The sequence below is a fragment of the Schistocerca nitens genome, chromosome 5, assembly GCF_023898315.1.
Source record: "Schistocerca nitens isolate TAMUIC-IGC-003100 chromosome 5, iqSchNite1.1, whole genome shotgun sequence".
Lineage (NCBI taxonomy): Eukaryota > Metazoa > Arthropoda > Insecta > Orthoptera > Acrididae > Schistocerca > Schistocerca nitens.
In genome coordinates, this window is record NC_064618.1 from 608,669,069 (window position 1) to 608,688,746 (window position 19,678).

At 38.5% G+C, this 19,678-nt stretch overlaps 1 protein-coding gene across 4 annotated transcripts in view; it reads right to left on the bottom strand.

The window, feature by feature from the left end:
* The window catches only part of LOC126259389 (uncharacterized), a 241,129-nt gene that overhangs the window by 13,710 nt on the left and 207,741 nt on the right, over window positions 1-19,678 (bottom strand). For 2 of the 4 annotated variants that reach the window (XM_049956150.1, XM_049956147.1), the window contains 2 exons: window positions 16,739-17,190; window positions 12,299-12,468 (listed from right to left, as the gene is read on the bottom strand). In XM_049956150.1, coding sequence (XP_049812107.1) covers window positions 12,299-12,468; window positions 16,739-17,190 — 622 coding nt within the window. The remainder of the gene's footprint in view (window positions 1-12,298; window positions 12,469-16,738; window positions 17,191-19,678) is intronic. The other 2 variants (XM_049956148.1, XM_049956149.1) reach the window with 2 other exon arrangements.

The window sequence follows — 19,678 nt, forward strand, 5'->3', positions numbered from 1 at the left end:
GTATCATCAGCAAACAGTGTCAGTTCAGCATCTTGTTTCACGTAAGAAGAGATGTCATTCACATATATCAAGAACAGGAGGGGACCCATGATCGAACCTTGTGGAACAGCTAATGAAATTTCACCCCAGTTAGATGAAGGGGCAAACTCCTTTGAATCACTTGAAGCATATAAAGAGAATTTTTGCTTCCTGTTCTGTAGATATGACTCAAACCCCTCATATTCTGTTCCATTTATACCATAGAATTGTAATTTCTCTAACATAATGTCATGGTTCACACAATCAAATGCTTTGGATAAGTCACAGAATATTCCTACTGGTAACATTTTACTATTTAAAGACTCTATTACGTGGGCAGTGAAGTTGTATATTGCTGTCTCAGTGGAACATAATTTCTGAAATCCGAACTGTGATTTACTAAGTATCCCATTACTGTTGAGATGGCTAACCACTCTTGAGTACATTACTTTCTCAAAAATTTTTGAAAATGCTGTAAGCAATGATACTGGCCAGTAATTATTGACATCTGTGGTTTCCCCCTTTTTGTAGAGAGGCCTGACAATGGCATATTTTAACCTGTCTGGAAAAACAGCCTGAGTCAGTGATGCATTACATATGTGACTTGAAACATCAGCTGTAATTGCTCCACATTGTTTTAATAACTAGTTAGTGATGTCATCTACTTCAACAGAACATTTATTTTTCGAAGATTTAATAATTTTCCTTATTTCACAAGAGGTTGTTAGATGAAACTTAGTCTGACTAAAATTTTTCAAAACTGACTCTTCCATGTACTGCCTGGCTTTTTCTTTTGAACTATCCTCACCAATTTTTTCTCCTAAACTTAAGAAGTGATTGTTAAATACATTGGCTACTTGTGTACTGTTGGTTAAGATGGTCTCATTCTCTTTAACAGTAATACTACCTACCTTGGTGGTTACTTTTTCTGTCTCCCTTCTAACAACATTCCATACTGGTTTGATTTTATTGCTGGAGTTGTTAATTTATTCTCTAACATACATATTTCTTGATTTCTTTACAACTTTTCTCAGTATGTTACAATAATTTTTATAGTGTAAAACTACTGGGTCTTTACCACTTCTTGCTGTCTCATACAGTTTTCTTTTTCTTTCTCAAGACACTTTAATACCTGTAGTAATCCAAAGTTTCTTTGAAAAATTTGTGGTGTTACATTTAGTAATTTTCTTTGGAAAACAATGTTCAAAAAGGGATATAAATTTATCAAGAAATATGCTGCATTTATCATTATCATTTGGCTCATTATATATACATCTTCCCAATTTACATTTCCTAAACTTTCTCTGAAGTGATCTATAGATACCGGGTTGAGCTCCCTCACACTTTTACTTAATGGTTTCTGAAGTGTACACCCTGTTAGATTTTGTAAGTTAATCAGTTTTGCATCATGGTCAGATAATCCATTTACCACAGGGAAAGCACGTGTTTGTTCCACATCCTCTTGCTGTACAAATACATTATCTATTAGAGTACTACTGTCCTGAGCGATACGTTTAGGGAAATTGATCACTGATTCTAAGTTATATGTTGTTAACAACACTTCTGGTTCACTTTTCCTATCAGAAGTGCTTAGAAAGTTAACATTGAAATCACCACAGATTAATAACTTCTTCTTTTTGTCAAACAGACAGCATAATAGGGAGTCAAACTTTTTTATGAATAGCTCCCAATCTCCTAGAGGAGACCTGTACACTGTTGCTAACATCAACACAACATTATCTAGCTGAAGTTCACATGCACAAACCTCAAAGTGCTGACCAACACAAAATTTGCTTACTTCAACAGTTCTGTATTTATACCCTTGTTTTATGAAAATGGCATCTCCTACTTTATCCATACTAGATCTACAAGTGTAAGATGCTAAATTATACCCATTTATACTGATATTTTCCATCCCCACAGTTACATGGTACTCAGAAAGACAAAGTATATCAATCTCGTTCTTATTTTTGAGATCATCTAAATACATTATCAGCTCATCTACTTTATTTTTTATTCCCCTGATGTTTTGGTGAAGTAAGTTGACACCAACCTTAGCTTTATCCCTATTTGCTGTGCATGTAGTTTCTTTTCTTCTATTTTCCTTGGTTGTTGTCTGTCTGAAATTTGGCTTTAACCTAAAAAAACCTGTCTGCCTGGTTCCAATAACCACAGGGATCACCCCTTGTGTGACTGTGGCCCACCCTTACAGTAGCTGCTAATAGAGAAGCTAACTTATCTTTCCCCTTCCTATTAAGGTGCAGGCCATGTGTAGTGTAACCCCACCTGCCAATAGCATCAACTGGAACAACACTCATGTGAGACTTTGCCAGTGTCAGGAGCATCCTGTTCAGCTCAGTGTTAACATACCTTACAGCAGTGTTTACCCAGGGCTGATCATGGTGCTGTAAGACCTCCACAAACCCCATATTCGTGTGCCCAGTTTCTGCTCCTATTTTATCCAGGTCACTCCTAATACTATATCTTGGATTCATAGCCAGGCTGTTTCCGGCTCCCCCAACTATAATTACTTGATCTTCCTTCTCTAAGTCCTTGCATAGCTGACCTAAGTTTTCTGTCACCTGGCTAAGGCTAGCATCTGCATATGCGAGACAATTGAAGTTACTGTCCATCTATGCCCCAGCCCACTCCTCTTGCCTAAACTCTTTTATTACTTTCTCTAAGATGACATTGAACAGAACACATGAGAGAGCATCCTCTTGTCTGAGCCATGTCTCAATCTTGAATGTTTGTGATGTGGCTCCTCGGAAACATACTGCTGCCTCTGGCCCTTCCATACAAGCTTGCACCATTCTCACTAGTTTCTCAGGGATTCTGAAGTCCTGCATGGCATTTTATACGCTATTCCTGTGAATGCTGTCACACGCACGTTGAAAATCAATGAACAGACTGTAGATATCTTAATCACATTCCCAACGCTTTTCAAACAGGATAGTTGTCATTTTGATTTAAAAAAAAAAAAAAAAAAAAAAAAAAAAAAAAAAAAAAAAAAATGGTTCAAATGGCTCTGAGCACTATGGGACTTAACATCTATGGTCATCAGTCCCCTAGAACTTAGAACTACTTAAACCTAACTAACCTAAGGACAGCACACAACACCCAGTCATCACGAGGCAGAGAAAATCCCTGACCCCGCCGATTTTGAATTTACAGTTACAGCACAAACGACAGTTCAATAATTCACCTGTGACTCTGCCAGACTACAAAGGTCCTGGAAACAAAGCTTTACTAAAATCGCTCCACTGTCCCCACCACTCTATGCACCAGACAGCATTGGAACTTACTTTCTGGACAGCCCTTGTAAATCCAGAACGTTATGGTAAAGTGCCACGTGATGAAACTAAATCAATAGCACCTGACAAAAATTTAATATATAGGGAAAAATGTATAACAGGCAAGTATCAAGAACTCGTTGTGAAGTATGACGCTGTACAAAGTGATGTCAACAAATTGAGACAATGTACCAAAAAACAGCAGGTTGAAAGAAATTTGACCATCTTTCAAATTTCCAAATAACTTCCGGGAATTTAGCCAGGTAACACTTTCAGCAACCGCTGATATTTCGGCGGGAGAACACCCCGCCATTTTCAAGGCAAACTGCAACGGACAGGCGGCGTACATGCAAATTTAATACCTCGGTTCTCCGACAGAAGCAGGAAAGATAACACACACACACACACACTGAACACTAGTGCCACCAAAGATGACCAAAGTCAGAGCTATCGATAGTGAGACTATGAATTCGCAGGTGAGGCAGCATTGACTCTGTTCCTCTGTTTTTTGACAAGGGAGAGAGCCGGATTCCAAACAGAGTTTAAACAGAAACCTCCATCCCTGTTAACGAGGTTGCTCGCTAATTTAATCTCAACTGCCTCCCTAATGACACTGTCCCAATAGCTGGACGTGCATGCCAATATCTCGGTGTTATTATATAACATGGGGTGACCAGTATCCAAGAAATGTTCGGTAATAGCAGATCTATTTGGCTGCTGTAATCGTGTGTGCCGTTTATGCTCAGTACATCTGTCCTCCACGGTCCTGATAGTTTGACCAATATATGCCATGCCGCAGCTACAAGGAATACGATATACACCCGCCTTACGCAGTCCAAGATCATCCTCAACGGATGTTCCGTTGATTTACTGGACAGCTCAATCATGCACTGGCATGTAACGTATTTCAAATTGAGCGGCAGGTTTTGGTTTTCCCTAATGGGCTAAACAACTCTTTTGCAATAACACGATGTGTCTATCTCAGGTAACGTTTAAATGAAACTGGATATACTCTCCATTTGGGTCAAGATCAAAAATAAAATTCTGCACATAGGTCAGCAAAATGTACACGCACACTTTTAGCACTCTAAGTGATAACTCGTCTCAGAGTAAAAGCCGCACATAAATTCACACTTTTTTTTAGGCATACAAAATTCAAAACAGCTTTATATCAAACAAATAAATTATGGCATGTAATTACTAATTACAAGTTTCTGATTCTGAATAAACTTCAAGAACTTTTATTTCATCATCAATAAAATTTTATCGCCTGAGGGATATTATTAGTCTGCTAAAACGGATTCAGATTAAAGTCAACTCGTGTCTGAATAATGACATCATGAACCGACACTTGCTTGGAATGAACGAAATACCTGTACTGAAAAATACTGTCCGTTGAGTAATTTACTGACTTTTATAACAAATTTGGTACCCCTTGCATCGCTACAATGGGTCAATTTTTTTAATAATTCAGAGTAAAAGTCAGACTTCCCAAAAACAGATGTGCAATCTGCTCTATTCCTACTTGAAAACTTAAGAAGAGTACCAATACTTAGGGGAAGATGACAATATGCTGTGCATTTACAATACAGATGCCCACAGAATATCACATGCCACTGTTTAGAAAGGAGAAGATTGGTCAACAAGTACTGAGTGACAAATATCAACTACCAAAGCAAGGTTATCTACAGCAACTAACTGAGCTTACTGGCAGGCTGAAGCTCATTACCATGCCCTGTCCGAATCTACATCTACATGGATACTCTGCAAATCACATTTAAGTGCCTGGCACATGGTTCACCAAACCACCTTCACAATTCTCTATTATTCTAATCTCGTATAGCGTGTGGAAAGAACAAATACCTTTATCTTTCTGTACGAACTCTGATTTCCCTTATTTTTTCATGGTGATTGTTTCTCCCTATGTAGGTCGGCGTCACAAAATATTTTCGCATTCAAATAAGAAAGTTGGTGATTGGAATTTTGTGAGAAAATTCCATCGCAACAAAAAACGCCTTTCCTTTAATGATGTCCAGCCAAAATCCTGTATAGTTTCAGTGACACTCTCCCCCCATATTTCGTGATAATACAAAACGTGGTGCCCTTCTTTGAACTTTTTCAATGTACTGCATCAATCCTATCTGGTAAGGATCCCACATTGCACAGCAGTTTTCTAAAAGAGGACGGACAAGTGTAGTGTAAGCTGTCTCCTTAGTAGATCTGTTCCATGTTCTCAGACTCCTGAAATAAAGTGCAGTCTTTGGTTAGCCTTCGCTACAACATTTTCTACATCTTCCTTCCAATTCCAGTTGTTCATAACTGTAATTCCTAGGTATTTAGTTGAAGTTATGGCCTTTACTTGGAAACATGTTCCAACCATTCCCTTTATGCATATGGATCTACGTGGTGTACATCTAGTTACCAAATCAGGCAAGTCAAACTAGTCTACCGTGCAAGGATGTGAGGCCACAACACACGGAAATCCTTCAGAACAAGAACTGATAAGATGCTGGTAATCAACATCAACATAACCAATTATACACTTGCTCTGGTACTAATTAACTCAGGGGTTTTCCCCTTCCCCTCCCTTGATACTGGATGCCTACAAACGCCAGCTGGAGAAGGCTACACTCCAAGCTTTAACAGACACTGTGCTTAAGGTTGATCATATCAACAGTATTCATTGATCATTAATTAGTCAATGATCACATAGGCTGCCCTCAGTTGAGGAACTGGAAAGGCTACTGCCAGATGACACTATTCAACAACCAGAAAGCTCTAGATCCTGTGGAAAAGGAAGATGATGTCTGCGATGATTACTGGTGACTGGACAAAACCATCATTAGACATCTTCCAAATACTACATGTACAGGGTTGTCCATAATTAAAGTTCCAGTTTCAAAATGCTGCAGGAAGAGAACAACTGCTCAAAATGATATCAAATTTGAAGAGCATATTATTGATGCAGGGGGAAACGTCATGGAACAAAACGTTTGACCAAGGATCATGCGCTGCTGGTAAAGCTCTTTTACAACGGTGACTGTGTGCCAGTAGTCCTGCAGAAATTCCAAACACTCAAGGTATGAAAGAAAGCACTGGTCCAATGTCTGCTAAAGGTCTGGAAAAAATTATCAAAAAATTTGAAAAGTCAGTTAAAAAAAAAAAGAAAAATCCCTTGTCATCAGTTTTGTAAACCCTCGTCACCAATTTTGTGAAGGCCTCGTTGCTACTGCTGTGGAGAGCGAGTTGCCACTATTGTTACGGTGGGCCAAGTTTGTGAGTTTGCGAAAAGGCTTTTGGTGCATTAAATGCAAATAATCATATGTAAACTTGGACAATGATCTATAACCGAGTGAGCGACAGCTGCTCTTTTATCTTCCAAGTAGCCTTCTGTCCGTTGTCGTCCGGTCTCTGGTGGTAGTACTCGGCTGGCAAGGGGCAGGGGCAAAGTCGATATCTTCAATTCTCAGTGCTGTCTGTGGCGATGGTGGAACTCACGCAAGTTGTGAGTCTCTATGGCACTGGCACTGGCTCGCATCTTTGTGCCTGTGGTGCTTTTGCCCTGGCTATGTCTTGTTCAGACGACACAGTACTTTTGAAGTACGATGTGGCAGAGGGAGGAAAGCAGTTGATCCTACGTCTGTTGAAGATGTGGCTACAGTACTGCAGGAAGGTTCAGTGGTGGTGTGTAAACATTGTTCGAAGGTTGGACATGTTAGTGAGTGTGGTGCTTAAAATCCTATAAAACATCCTGCGTTCAGGAATTGTTTCCTGCTAACCTGCCAGAAAAACAAACATTCACTCCAGACTTTCTTGGTTTCAGGGAAGTGGACAATGAATGGGTATGGAACATTCTGAGGACCGACAAAGCCCATTTCCACCACCAAGGATATGTCAATATGCTGAATTTCAGAAAATGGGCAACACAAAATCTGCAGGCACTTCATCTGGTACCACTTGATCCTGCAAAGGTGACTGTGTGGTGCAGGTTGATGGCACTGTTTCTCTTAGGGCCATACTTTGTCAATGGGATGAGCCCTGCAGGTCTCATCACCTGCACCATCACAAGCTAATGCTATGAGAGTCTTTTTGCACACCAACGTCATTCTAACCCTTCAACAGTGGATGTGTGGGTACGATCATATTTATGCAAGACAGCATGCCTCCGCACGCTGCTCAGTCAGTGAAGCAGCTGCTGCAGAGGCAAGTTGGAAATGCTAGAATTTTTAGTCCTCATTTCTCTACAGCCTAGTGGTCCAGATCAGCTGATCTTAATCCGTGTGACTTCTGGCTGTGGTTATTTGTTGTGTTCAGTGTTCCAAGTACAAGTGTAGCTGCATTGTGCAACACATCCTAAGCATGACCACCGAAATATTCCTATCTGTTGTGAACATGCTGTTTCTTGATTTCAATTTGTGGATAGCACATTAAACCTGTCTTGCATTAGTCTCATGACATTTAGAAACCAACGTCATTTTGATTTTATGCAGCTTTTGGCCCCAGGAGTATTAAAAAAGAGTAAGAAATGAAGAGGTACTGAGAAGAGTGGGAGAGAAAAGACAGTTACTAGATGTAATAAAGAGAAGAAAAAGAAATTGGATTGGGCATATATTAAGAAAGAATGACGGACTGATAAAAACAGTTTTAGAAAGTTATGTAGAAGGGAAAAGGAAGCGAGGAAGGAAGAGATTCCAGATACTGGATGACATGATGGACGGTACAACATACAGCAGCCTTAAGAAGGAAGCAATGGATCGCAGAAAATGGAGAGGCAAAGGACCTGCTAATATAGCAGATAATTGATGATGATGATGTGGCTTTTGACCTCAGGACAATGAAGAGAGAATTTTTCCCAACTGATGTGGTACGGTATATGGGGAAAAAGGACAGGTATACACTCGCACACACACCAATATCCAACCACACATACACAGATACTTACTTTATCATGGTGTCTGTGTATGTGTGGTTGGATATGGGTGTGTGCGCGAGTGTATACCTGTCCTTTTTTCCCCCTAAGGTAAGTCTTTCCGCTCCCGGGATTGGAATGACTCCTTACCCTCTCCCTTAAAACCCACATCCTTTCGTCTTTCCCTCTCCTTCCCTCTTTTCTGATGAAGCAACCGTTGGTTGCGAAAGCTAGAATTTTGTGTGTATGATTGTGTTCGTTCGTGTGTCTATCGACCTGCCAGCGCTTTCGTATGGTAAGTCACATCATCTTTGTTTTTAGATATAACATTACATAAGAGCATGTTTTTGACATCATGTTACTATAACAAGGTAGTCAAAGTGCACAGAGATAAATTCTAAAACATAACTAATACTAGCACTTTCTTCAGCTGCTGTAATCATCACCCAAAAGTTGACCTATAATGGAATCTGGAAAGCTCCTATTCTCACCACACTCATCTTTATCATTATCAGAGACCAATTCCAACTAAATTTTCTTACAATTCTGTATACATTTTCTTTCATTAATCTTCCCTTATCCCATCAGTTTTGATGAAGGGTTTATCAAACTTCTTCCCGTCAGTTCTGGTCACATATGCAGTCACAAAGAATGTCACCTCTTGCAGCTTTTTCAGTGATAATCTTCTGTTACACTGCATTGCTAAATATTTCTTTAAACTGTCACCCGGGCCATCACTAGAGCATTCAATTTGTATTTGTATGGAGGTAACCAAAGTCATCTGACTTTCTGGGGTTCTGAAGTTCAGAATAAGCTGAATTCTGAACTATTTTAGGTCTTCACATTATTTTGCTACAAATTAATTATATCCACGTTGACAGCTTATTGTGATGTCACTTTGTTTTCTTGAGTAGTGTGGTAATGTATCTTAACATTTGAGAATGTTTTCTCTCTTTTTATGTGCCTATTGACAACTCAATAGCTCAACTGCACAGTGAGTTGTTACTTTACTACTCCTATTATTTATATTGCATCCAGGACTTTCCATTACTATATAAACAATGGTTCTACTCTGGGAGCTGGAAGTTCTGACACTCCTCAACTATTCTGCACACTAAGCAACAATCTTTGGGCATTCAGTCAAAATTTTCCTGTTCCTTGCATGATTTTCCACATAAATCTCATCTGAAACAGCCTATTTAATGTATGAACAGTCCACAGAATTTCAGTTATTTTCCTTATTGTTTTGGTATAACAGGCACTCCCTTCTCCAGTTAGTGGCAATGTACTGAAGTGTACCTTCTCACATTCCTGTTAGAATTGTCATAGTAAAACTTCTATTCATCAGATCTTCACCATTCCTTAGCAGGATTGCAAAGAGAGGATCCACCAGCACATATACAGCCTTTTCAGATTTTTATAATAATCCATACAGATAATGTAGGAAAAGATAGACTGCTACTTACTGTAAAGAAGACATGTCAAATTGCAGACAGGCATGATTAAAAGACACTCACATGCAGCTTTCAGCCACAGGCTTCATCACTAACGACACACACACACACACACACACACACACACACACACACACACACAACATTCACGTGAGGTGTGTTTGCTTTGTGTGTTTGTGATGTGTGTGCATGTGTGTGTTTACTGGCGAAGGCTGTGGGCAAAAGCTACATGTGAACATCTTTTAATTGTGCCTGTCTGCAACTTGACATGTCTTTTTTACAGTAAGTAGCAGTCTATCTTTTCCTACATTGTTGATATTCTTATCTGGAGTTTTCATTGTTTGAGTTAATACAGATAATTCATCTTACACAGTTCATTCTGTTCCCTGCATATTTAAAATTTCCTTGGCGTCCTATCACACGATTTTACAGTATTTCTTTATTTCCCTACTCTTAGTATGAACCATCTGTCCTTTCCTTTGATCTGAAGATAGAATGCAGACACTAGATAACAAATACGGCAAGTCACTGAATGTAACATTGTCCTTCATGAATGGGAAACACAGCAACAAAACAAAACATAACTAGGAAATATTACATATCAATAAAAAGAAATCACAGCAAAAAATAGAAGACAGCATGTTAAGCTGGCAATGAAGAGAAGTACTAAGACAATATTTTTCTGGCAACTAGTAACAGACCATAAACAGGAGTTGGATGGAAGTGAGCCAGCGGAAGGAGTTCAATCCTGCTCCACACCTTTACCTTTGTTGGTCTTCTTCTGTACTACCTAGAGTTCTCTGCAAAGAGTAGATGTGTTCAATATTAGCTACCATGGGTAGTAAAATAACTGTGTAATTATTGGGTAGAAGCCACAACAACTGGGACTCTGGAGGAACCATACACCCTCCCACTAGCATCTACTACTGTTCTATCACTGGCATCTTCTACCCCATCAATGGCAGGGCCACCGGTGAAAGCAGCTATGTAATCTACAATCTTAGCTGCAACAACTGTAACACATTCTATGTGGGCATGAAAACTAACAAGCGGTCTGACCACATGAGTGGCCACTGCTAAACTGTGGCCAAGAGACAGCTGCACCAGCCAGTTGCTGAACATGCCACACAACACTTGTGTGTTTCACTTTAATGACTTTTCACAGCCTGCACTATGCGGATTCTTTCCACAAGCAGCAGTTTTTCTGTACTGCACATATGGGCTCTCTCCCAACCACATATCCTTTGTTCCCCTAACCCTCCTGGCCTCACCCTTTGCCACTCTGTGTCCTCCAACTGCCTATCCCTTTTCCTGCTCCCAGTCCAGTACACATATGCCTTCATCCTGTTAATGCACCTACATAACCCTTTCCTCTTCTCTACTTCTCTCCTCATGCTTTGTAGGAGTAATATTTATATAGAATACATGTCATCATGTGAATGGTTTATTTCTTATTAAAGAAAAATGGTATGGAGTGTTACATTACATTGTTCAAGTACTTCAAAGCAGGATGTCACATAAATGTGCAGAAAGCGCAATTACAAAGAGTGCTGTGTAAAATTAAATGTAAATGTAGTTCATCAATACAAAATGACAGTCAAGGTAGGCAGTTTTCATAGCTGCATGATAATAAAAACATCAAGCTGAAAGCATTTCATTTTTTCTTTTGTCTGAATAAATAATCACAAGCTTCAGAGACATGTTTTCCTTTATTAAATGTCATGCAAAATAATATTCTGGGATAATATTTTGCTATATTATTGAAAAAGTAACTAAAATAGAATTGGGGAGAAGAGGAGTATGTGGCACAACTTGACAGAAAGAAGGGACCGGTTAGTAGGACATGTTCTGAGGCATCAAGGGATCACAAATTTAGCATTGGAGAGCAGCGTGGAGGGTAAAAATTGTAGAGGGAGACCAAGAGATGAACACACTAAGCAGATTCAGAAGGATGTAGGTTGCAGTAAGTACTGGGAGATGAAGAAGCTCGTACAGGATAGGGTAGCATGGACAGCTGCATCAAACCAGTCTCAGGACTGAAGACCACAACAACAACAACAACTAAAATTATGTGAGTGAGTCATAATATACATCTCAGAAGCATCTATTAAAGTAGGTAGAAATACTGGCAATACACCACACAAGTTTTATTTTCTGGGAAACTTGTTACCTCCCTAGTCAATTATTCATTACAGTTTAAAACAAAAGTGATCTTTCCTTCTAGTATTCTATTTGTGAATAACTTCCACATTAGTCAGTAGTGAAGTTAACTGCAACCCAGAAAGGTATAAACAACTTTTCAATGAATCTCTCCAATAATCTTGTGATGGGAATACTACTTGGCAGTCAACAGTGGTGTTTTCTAGTCCAAAATTAAATGTGTTTCTTTGTGGCAGCTCATAAATGAATTCTGTAATAGCAATATCCACAGGTGTGTGTGTGTGTGTGTGTGTGTGTGTGTGTGTGTGTGTGTGGAGGGGGGGGGGGGAATGCATGTGTGTCAAAAAGCTGTTGTACAAATGGCATATTCCATGGTATGGTACAGTCTTTGCCCAGAACATGTTCTGGGTTGGAACATGATGTTGTTAACTAAACAATTAACTTTCTAAATAATTTACTCTTACCTGACTAGAGCATGCATCATTTTCTCCAATAAGGTGGTTATAATCAGGATCAGCGAAAAGATCTGTACATGTAGTCTGGCTTTTTGCATAGGAGTCTATTGTCTTACGAAGCTTCTTTCGCTGTTTTAATGTTCTTGGGGCACCAGTAGTCAATATATCATCTATGTCATCTAAAATAAATAAATTTCCTGGTTCAGCAAGATAGTACACCTTGTTAGAACAAAATGAAAAAGTGCTGCTGCTGCTGCTGCTGCCGTTGCTCCAGTTCCTCACACTACTACTACTACTACTACTACTACAGTGTATTACAATAAAGCAATGGAATTCTAGGGACAGACAAATTAAATTCTTGGAAGGATAGAAATTCATTTTAGTTTAAGATTTTATTTGTTTATGGTTTGATTTTTCCGTCTTCCTCATCAAAAACTGAGAAAATGGAAAAAAAAAAACAACATATTAGTTAATCTTGTGATTGTTGTTCTGACATACTGCAACATTTAGGAGAGAGATGGGATCTGGGAGAAGGAATCAAAGAATGGAGTTAAAATGACAGACTGGTACAATGTGACTTCTGCGAGAGAGAGAGAGAGAGAGAGAGAGAGAGAGAGAGAGACGAAAAATGTAAGGAAAAACCAGTCTTCAAGAGTAAAGAGAAAATAAATATGATTATAAACACAAAAGAAGAATTGCAAACTGACTTCCAGTTAAGTAATCACTCGGGAATATTTTTGAGTGCATATTTGTATAGTGTATTTGTATTAAAAGGAAAGCCGATCTTTGTTTCTCATCCTCAAAACAGACCGGTTCCTCTCATACTGGGGTTGGAGTGACCTGCATTTCTTTCTTTCCCAAGGAAGCAATTAACAATGCTGAAGATTAGTGTGAAAGTTGGATAAGGGTTTGAAAGATTTTCCCACTGACAAGGCAAGTGATGCACCAGGGAATCTGAATAACATGGAGTAGTTTTTATATGTTCATGGAGAAGATGTGAGTTACATTGTGCTGTTCATTTTTTTCACTGAAATTAGAGTTTGTAACCGTGGTAGTAATAAACAGTTCCTGTGAAAGATGGAATATTTCTCCAATTGGTTTTGGGAGCTGTGCTGCGGCCAACAGAACGACTGACAACATAGTTTTTGATTGTTATTCTACAATATTTAGAGTGAATTTTTTCCAAGAGCTATTTTGCTTGCAGAGAAGTAATTACATGTGATTGGGTGAATTTTGAATTTGTGATAAGAATTTACATTTAAAGAAAGATTACCAGTTGCAGAATAGCACAATGAGAAATTTTATACTAAGTGACCAAAGGAGACATTACTGACAAAACCAAAAACTACAGGAAGAAATAGTTTGAACATGGAATGCTGCTTTGGAGCTCACAGCAGCACATATACCAGCACATCAATTTTGACACATTATAATAGATTAGTTTGTGGTACTTACAGAAAAGAAATGTTACATACATAACTGTTTGAAAGAGAAGAGGAGGGAGAAGGAAGTCTGTTACAAAATCATAAAAATACTGATTTGAAAAAAACCTAGAATAAAGTTTTTGGTACGACCAATAGTTCACAGTCTAATTGAAAATGACAAACAGAACGGTAAGTCCAAAATGCTCAATACTTTAAAAGAACTCATTTGCCATGAATGTGATGATCACGATGTTCAATAGTGGATGGGTGACAATAATGCAGATCCAGGGCACCAAATCATACATGATAGTGAAATTGTAAACCTCATCACCGATGAAGCTGACACTGCCAGCATCTCATCAACTAGTACCCCAAAAAATAAAGATGAAAATATACCACCTGCTTCTGAGGCATTTACATGTTTAAATACTGTTTTGTGATGGTTTGAAGTTCAAGATGAACATGATGACCACCATCAGATATCTGTGCTGAAGAAACTGCATGACTTAGCTGCTTGTAAGAGGATAGGCTTGCTTAGAGAGACCAAAATTAAGGATCTTTTAAAGTGTTAATTCTAAACATATGCACTACAGATTCAAAATAGATATTTATTACATCTTTTTTGGTTACTAGCCTACACTACAAACATTCTTACTGTACTTACCTTTGTACTAACAAGAGAGATTTGTATTGTTATAAATATAAGAAGTTTTTATTGTTAAATTTGTAAATAAAAATATACAGTTCGATTATCCAAATGAACTTCTTTTCTGAAAATTCATGTCCCTCTACTAGTTGGGATAACTGATGCTCTACTGCACGTATATGGCTTTTGGAAATTACACAATCTTTTTTGGGTGTAATACCAAACTATAAAACCAGAACTACAGTGTCCATTGTTACAGTAATGAATAATATTTCCAGAGTGAATTACTGGCAAAAATGAATGGTAGGCCGTGAATTGAGCCTGGATAACTCAGGTTCTAAGAAAACTGTACCTAAAATGCAAGGGCCCGGGTTCGTGACCCATTTCAGCAAGAGTAACACATACTAAAAAGAGGACCATGCTTTTAAGATTTATTTTTCATATTTTCTTTAGTTCTTTGAAAGATTTCAAATATGAAACTAATGATGACAGAAAGTATAACTATCCTCCAAAGAAAAAAATGTGAGGTGAGTTAAGCAATTTCTTCCTATTGAGCTTCCAAAGTTCCTTGGTCACTCAACAAAATTTGTAGCAGAATTACAGCAAAATGTAATGAGGACACACGAAATTACATCAATGCAATCATATTGGGTCAGCTATTCCTGATAGCAGCTGTTGCATTCGCTAAGTTACTTTCAAAATAATTCTACAAATCGACAACAGAAGGCAGCACCAGTCAAGGGGCAGATCACGAGACATCTGTATATTGTCCTCATATGGAATGAATTCATTTTTGAAGCAATAGGTGACTCGCACACTGAGAAAATTGCATCCCGACCTATACTCGAGCGTGGTCGTTTTAACGCAAAGTTGGGACCCGATCTATGCTCGGGCTTGGTCTCCAAAGTGTTAATAAACCCGTTAATTTCATAGGTATTGACATTATTATTATTATTGTTGTTATTATTATTACTATTGCTACTCTTTCGACTTGCTTGATACAATCCTCCAACTGTTAATAACCTATGCTAATCTTTTCAGCTCCATGCACCTATTACATCAAAAATTCTTGATAACTTCTGACAGAGCCAAGAACTATTCATTCCATTGCTCCTTTCAACATTAAGTTAACTATTCCCAGAGGCCATAGCAAATTACCCATAACCTCGCCTTTCTTGTGTTAGGGACTTCCCACAGACTTCCTTTTCCTTGCCTATTCTGTCTCCTTCCTCTTCATTTGATGCTTCACCTGCCTACTCAAATTTTTGATATAGTTATATACCCGAATCAGAATAATGAAGTGACTAACACCTAGTTGTTCACATGAGAGCTACTATAGCGGCAACTGATCAAAGAATGAGCTCGGTGATGTTTTCTATTTTGCCTGTTTGTTCACCATTGCCATATCGCTCTGCAAACGGCAATTATGGGCACTAACGTAACTGCTGAGATTCAGTTTCAGCAAATGTTTTGCTTCTTTGAGCCAATTTACTTTGTACTACGAAAAAGAATGTCTGCAGGCTACTACTGATAGCGAGTATCACAGTTACCATCTTTTGAGGTGAACTTGGTACTACAGGTTAATGGAAAACATAAGAAAGTATCAGTATGGAACTGCCGAGCTGTTGCTGCTGTGCCTATATTGAGTGTGCTGATAATGGAAGACTATCTATATTGCTTTGTTCTGTGCCTAACTGTCCATCACTTTATTGATTGGCGACTCCATGTTGTCCTGTGCACCACGACCAGATAACAGGTTTACTTGAAAAAAAGAGACAGCATTGGTCGTATGTTTTTTACTATTGCAAAATCGATTTTCTGTCACTGAGTGACCATCTTCAGTGCTATATTGTATAACTTAAATTGGGATGCACTGTTGTCACTAAGCTTACGGCGATCACATATCTATGTGATCACCGTAAGCTTAGTGACAACAGTGCATCCCAATTTAAGTTATACAATATAGCACTGAAGATGGTCACTCAGTGACAGAAAATCGATTTTGCAATAGTAAAAAATATACGACCAATGCTGTCTCTTTTTTTCAAGTGTCCATCACTTTGTTATTCTGATCTGGTATACAGTACCATGTATATAATGCATCCAGTTTCCTCTTTTTCCAATGTTTTCATAGTTCAGGTTTCTTTTACAGCCACAAATAGCTCTGCCCCAGATCTGTTAAGCAAGACATAAAAATTTCTGCTCACTAAATAATCGCATATACCAAAATGGCATTGAGAAGTTTTCAGGTGAGTGTAGTTAGGTGTACAGGAAGAGACACATAAATGGAGAGGTTGGAGGAAAATGAGTTGGTATCTAAATAAACCTAAGTTACTTATGTTGTCAATTTACTTGACACGGGGTGTTTTTGTTACTTACCTAATGATAAATTAGGTTTATTTTTTTCACTTTTTTCAGTTTTCCTTGATGAAGTTTCTAAAGCATCTTTGGAGGGAACACCTGGCTCAGTTTTATCAGAAGACTGCAGATCTGATATTCTTAGCTGTTTGTTGTCATTCTTACAAATTTTCCTTTTAGAGGTATTGTTTAGCATTTTTCCTTGAGTTGCTGCCGCTTCTTTGGTTTCCTCTAATGCTTCTGCTGCCATTTTCATGGGTGACGTAACACCTGGCTCAGTTTTATCAGAAGACTGCAGGTCTGATATTCTTGGCTGTTTGTTGTCATTCTTACAAATTTTCCTTTTAGAGGTATTGTTTAGTATTTTTCCTTGAGTTGCTGCCGCTTCTTTGGTTTCCTCTAATGCTTCTGCTGCCATTTTCATGGGTGACGCAACAACAGGAGAAGATTTACTTGTTGATATACTTTTCTTTCTGAAACATAGATGTATATATGTAATGGGAAAGCCTGGTTGGAATATAAAGAAATGAACAAGTCAGCGTATGGAGACAGGTTATGCACAGGAGGTGTTGATAATGGCAATTTATCCAATGCACTTGGATTTTTTATGTATGTATCCACTAGCTATCTCGTAATACATTGTATGTTACTAATGCATGCAAGGCTGATGCTGCTGGCTGAATATGGAAGTATAAAGTAAAGTTAACTGTTGCCTCCAACTGAATTTCTTCCTGACAAATATAACATAATTTTGATGGTAAAACTGAGAACTGAAATAAGCATTTATATATTTTATTTTGCCTTCATAGTCTTACACAAGCTACACCAGCAATCAACTGAACAGCTAATATCATCCTAGGATCACCAAACAACGATACAGGATTTGTCAATGTAATACAGTGTAGATCAACAGGCCAAAATATACAACACACAGTATGTACATAAAATGCTTTATGAAGATAGGAGAGGTAGCCTATGGAGACAAGACAGCTGGTCAGCCATTGTCTTGACTAAGGAACCATCCCAGCATTTTCCATAGCAATCCAGGAAAAACATGGAAAACCCAAATCAGGGTGGCCAGACAGAGCAACTCTATTCTCCCAAATATAAGGTCACTATCTCAACAGCTGCACTGTCTTATTCTGTAAATCCTATTGTATAATGTTCCTTGATTTACATACATTGTGTTTCAGGTAACTTGCAAATAAAACGTAGTTTTGTTCTTCATTTCCACACACACACTGAGGACCCCCTTTTGACTCCTGGACTGTTTCCTGTTACACACTATATAAACGTAACTCCACTCTCCACTGCTGCACACAAAGTGAGTAAATTTCTTTTGTGCCAGTGACACAGCTGATAGTCAGTTTCTGTGCAATGTTTTAAAGAGGACAGGAGAGAAGAGGGAAATTGTGTAGTGAATAATGAGCATAATTCCGTTTGATGGTGTACTTGGAAAGAATGTGAGCGCACGCTGATATGTTGCTGCAATGCACTTAAGTTTGAAACGGATTTATTGTTTCTGAAACTATATGTTTGTAGTGTTTTCAGCTTGTGCCAGCACAGAAACTAGTAAAACTAGATTAGAGACTGGCAATCATCAACATACAAACCAACTTCTCAAGAATTTTCATTGTAGTTTTCACATGTGATGCAGATCATGCAGGAGGTAACTTTAACCTTCCGAATATAGCCTGGGATGTTTATGGATTCACTGTATGGGGTACAGACAGTTTTCTGAACATGTTTTCCAAAAACTGTCATAAGCAGCTCGTTAGACAGGCCACATGCAATGGAAATATTTTAGATCTTGTAGTTACAAACAGGCCTGGCGTTATCGATGGCGTCAGTACAAAGACGGGGATTAGTGACCATAGTGACTATGGTAACTTAAGTCCATAAATCAATCAAGAAGGATAGGACAGTATTTCTGCTAGAAAGAGCAGATAAGTTGTAGTTAGCATCCTACTTAGACAAGGAATTGATGTGTAGTTCCAGTGTGATGGACACAAGAGAAATTATGGGCAAAGTTTAAACGGATTGTAAATTGTGGTCTGGAGAAGTAGATGCCGAGTAAGTGGATTAAGGGTGGAAAAGACCAACCATGATTTAGCAATGAAATCCAGAAAATGCTGAGGAAGCAAAGTCTGTCGCACTCTCCATTCAAAAGAGAATGCACAAATAGACAACAGGCAAAAGTTAGTACTAATTCACACTGCTGTAAAAAGGAGTGATGTGTGAAGAAAACAACAACTACCACTGTCATAACAACTACCACTGTCATATCTCAGCAAAAGGTCCTGCTGAGAAAATTCTGGTCCCACAAAAAATTGCTAACCAAGGCTAAGGCTTCTATTCAGCCACTTGCTGACCAGTTTGGTGCGGCAGTAGAAGATATCAAAAGGAAAGCCAAAGTTTTATATTTCACATTAAAGAAATTGTTCATGCAGGAAAATAGTACAAACATACCATCAACTGACCATTGCACAGACTGCAATATGGAGGACACTGTAACAGGCATCTCTGGCATACAGAAACAACTGAAAGCATTGAAACCAAGTTACCAGGTCTGGATGGAATCCCAATTCAGTTTTACAAAGGGTACTTTACAGCACTGGCCCCTTACTTATCTTGCATTTGTCTCGAATCTCTTGCCCAGTGCAAAGTCCTAAGTGACTGGAAAAAAAGCACAGGTGACTCCTATATATAAGAAGGGTAAAAGAACAGACCCACAAAATTACAGACCAATGTCCTTAACATTGGTTTGCTGCAGAATTCTTGAACATAATCTCAGTAGGAATATAATAAATTTCCTTAAGACAGGAAAAGCTTCTTTCCACAAATCAGCATATTTTTAAAAAGCACTGTTTGCATGAAGTTCAGCTTGCTCTTTTCTCATATGATATCCAGGGAACCATGGCTGAAGGGCAATAGGCAGATTTCACATTCCACGATTCCTGA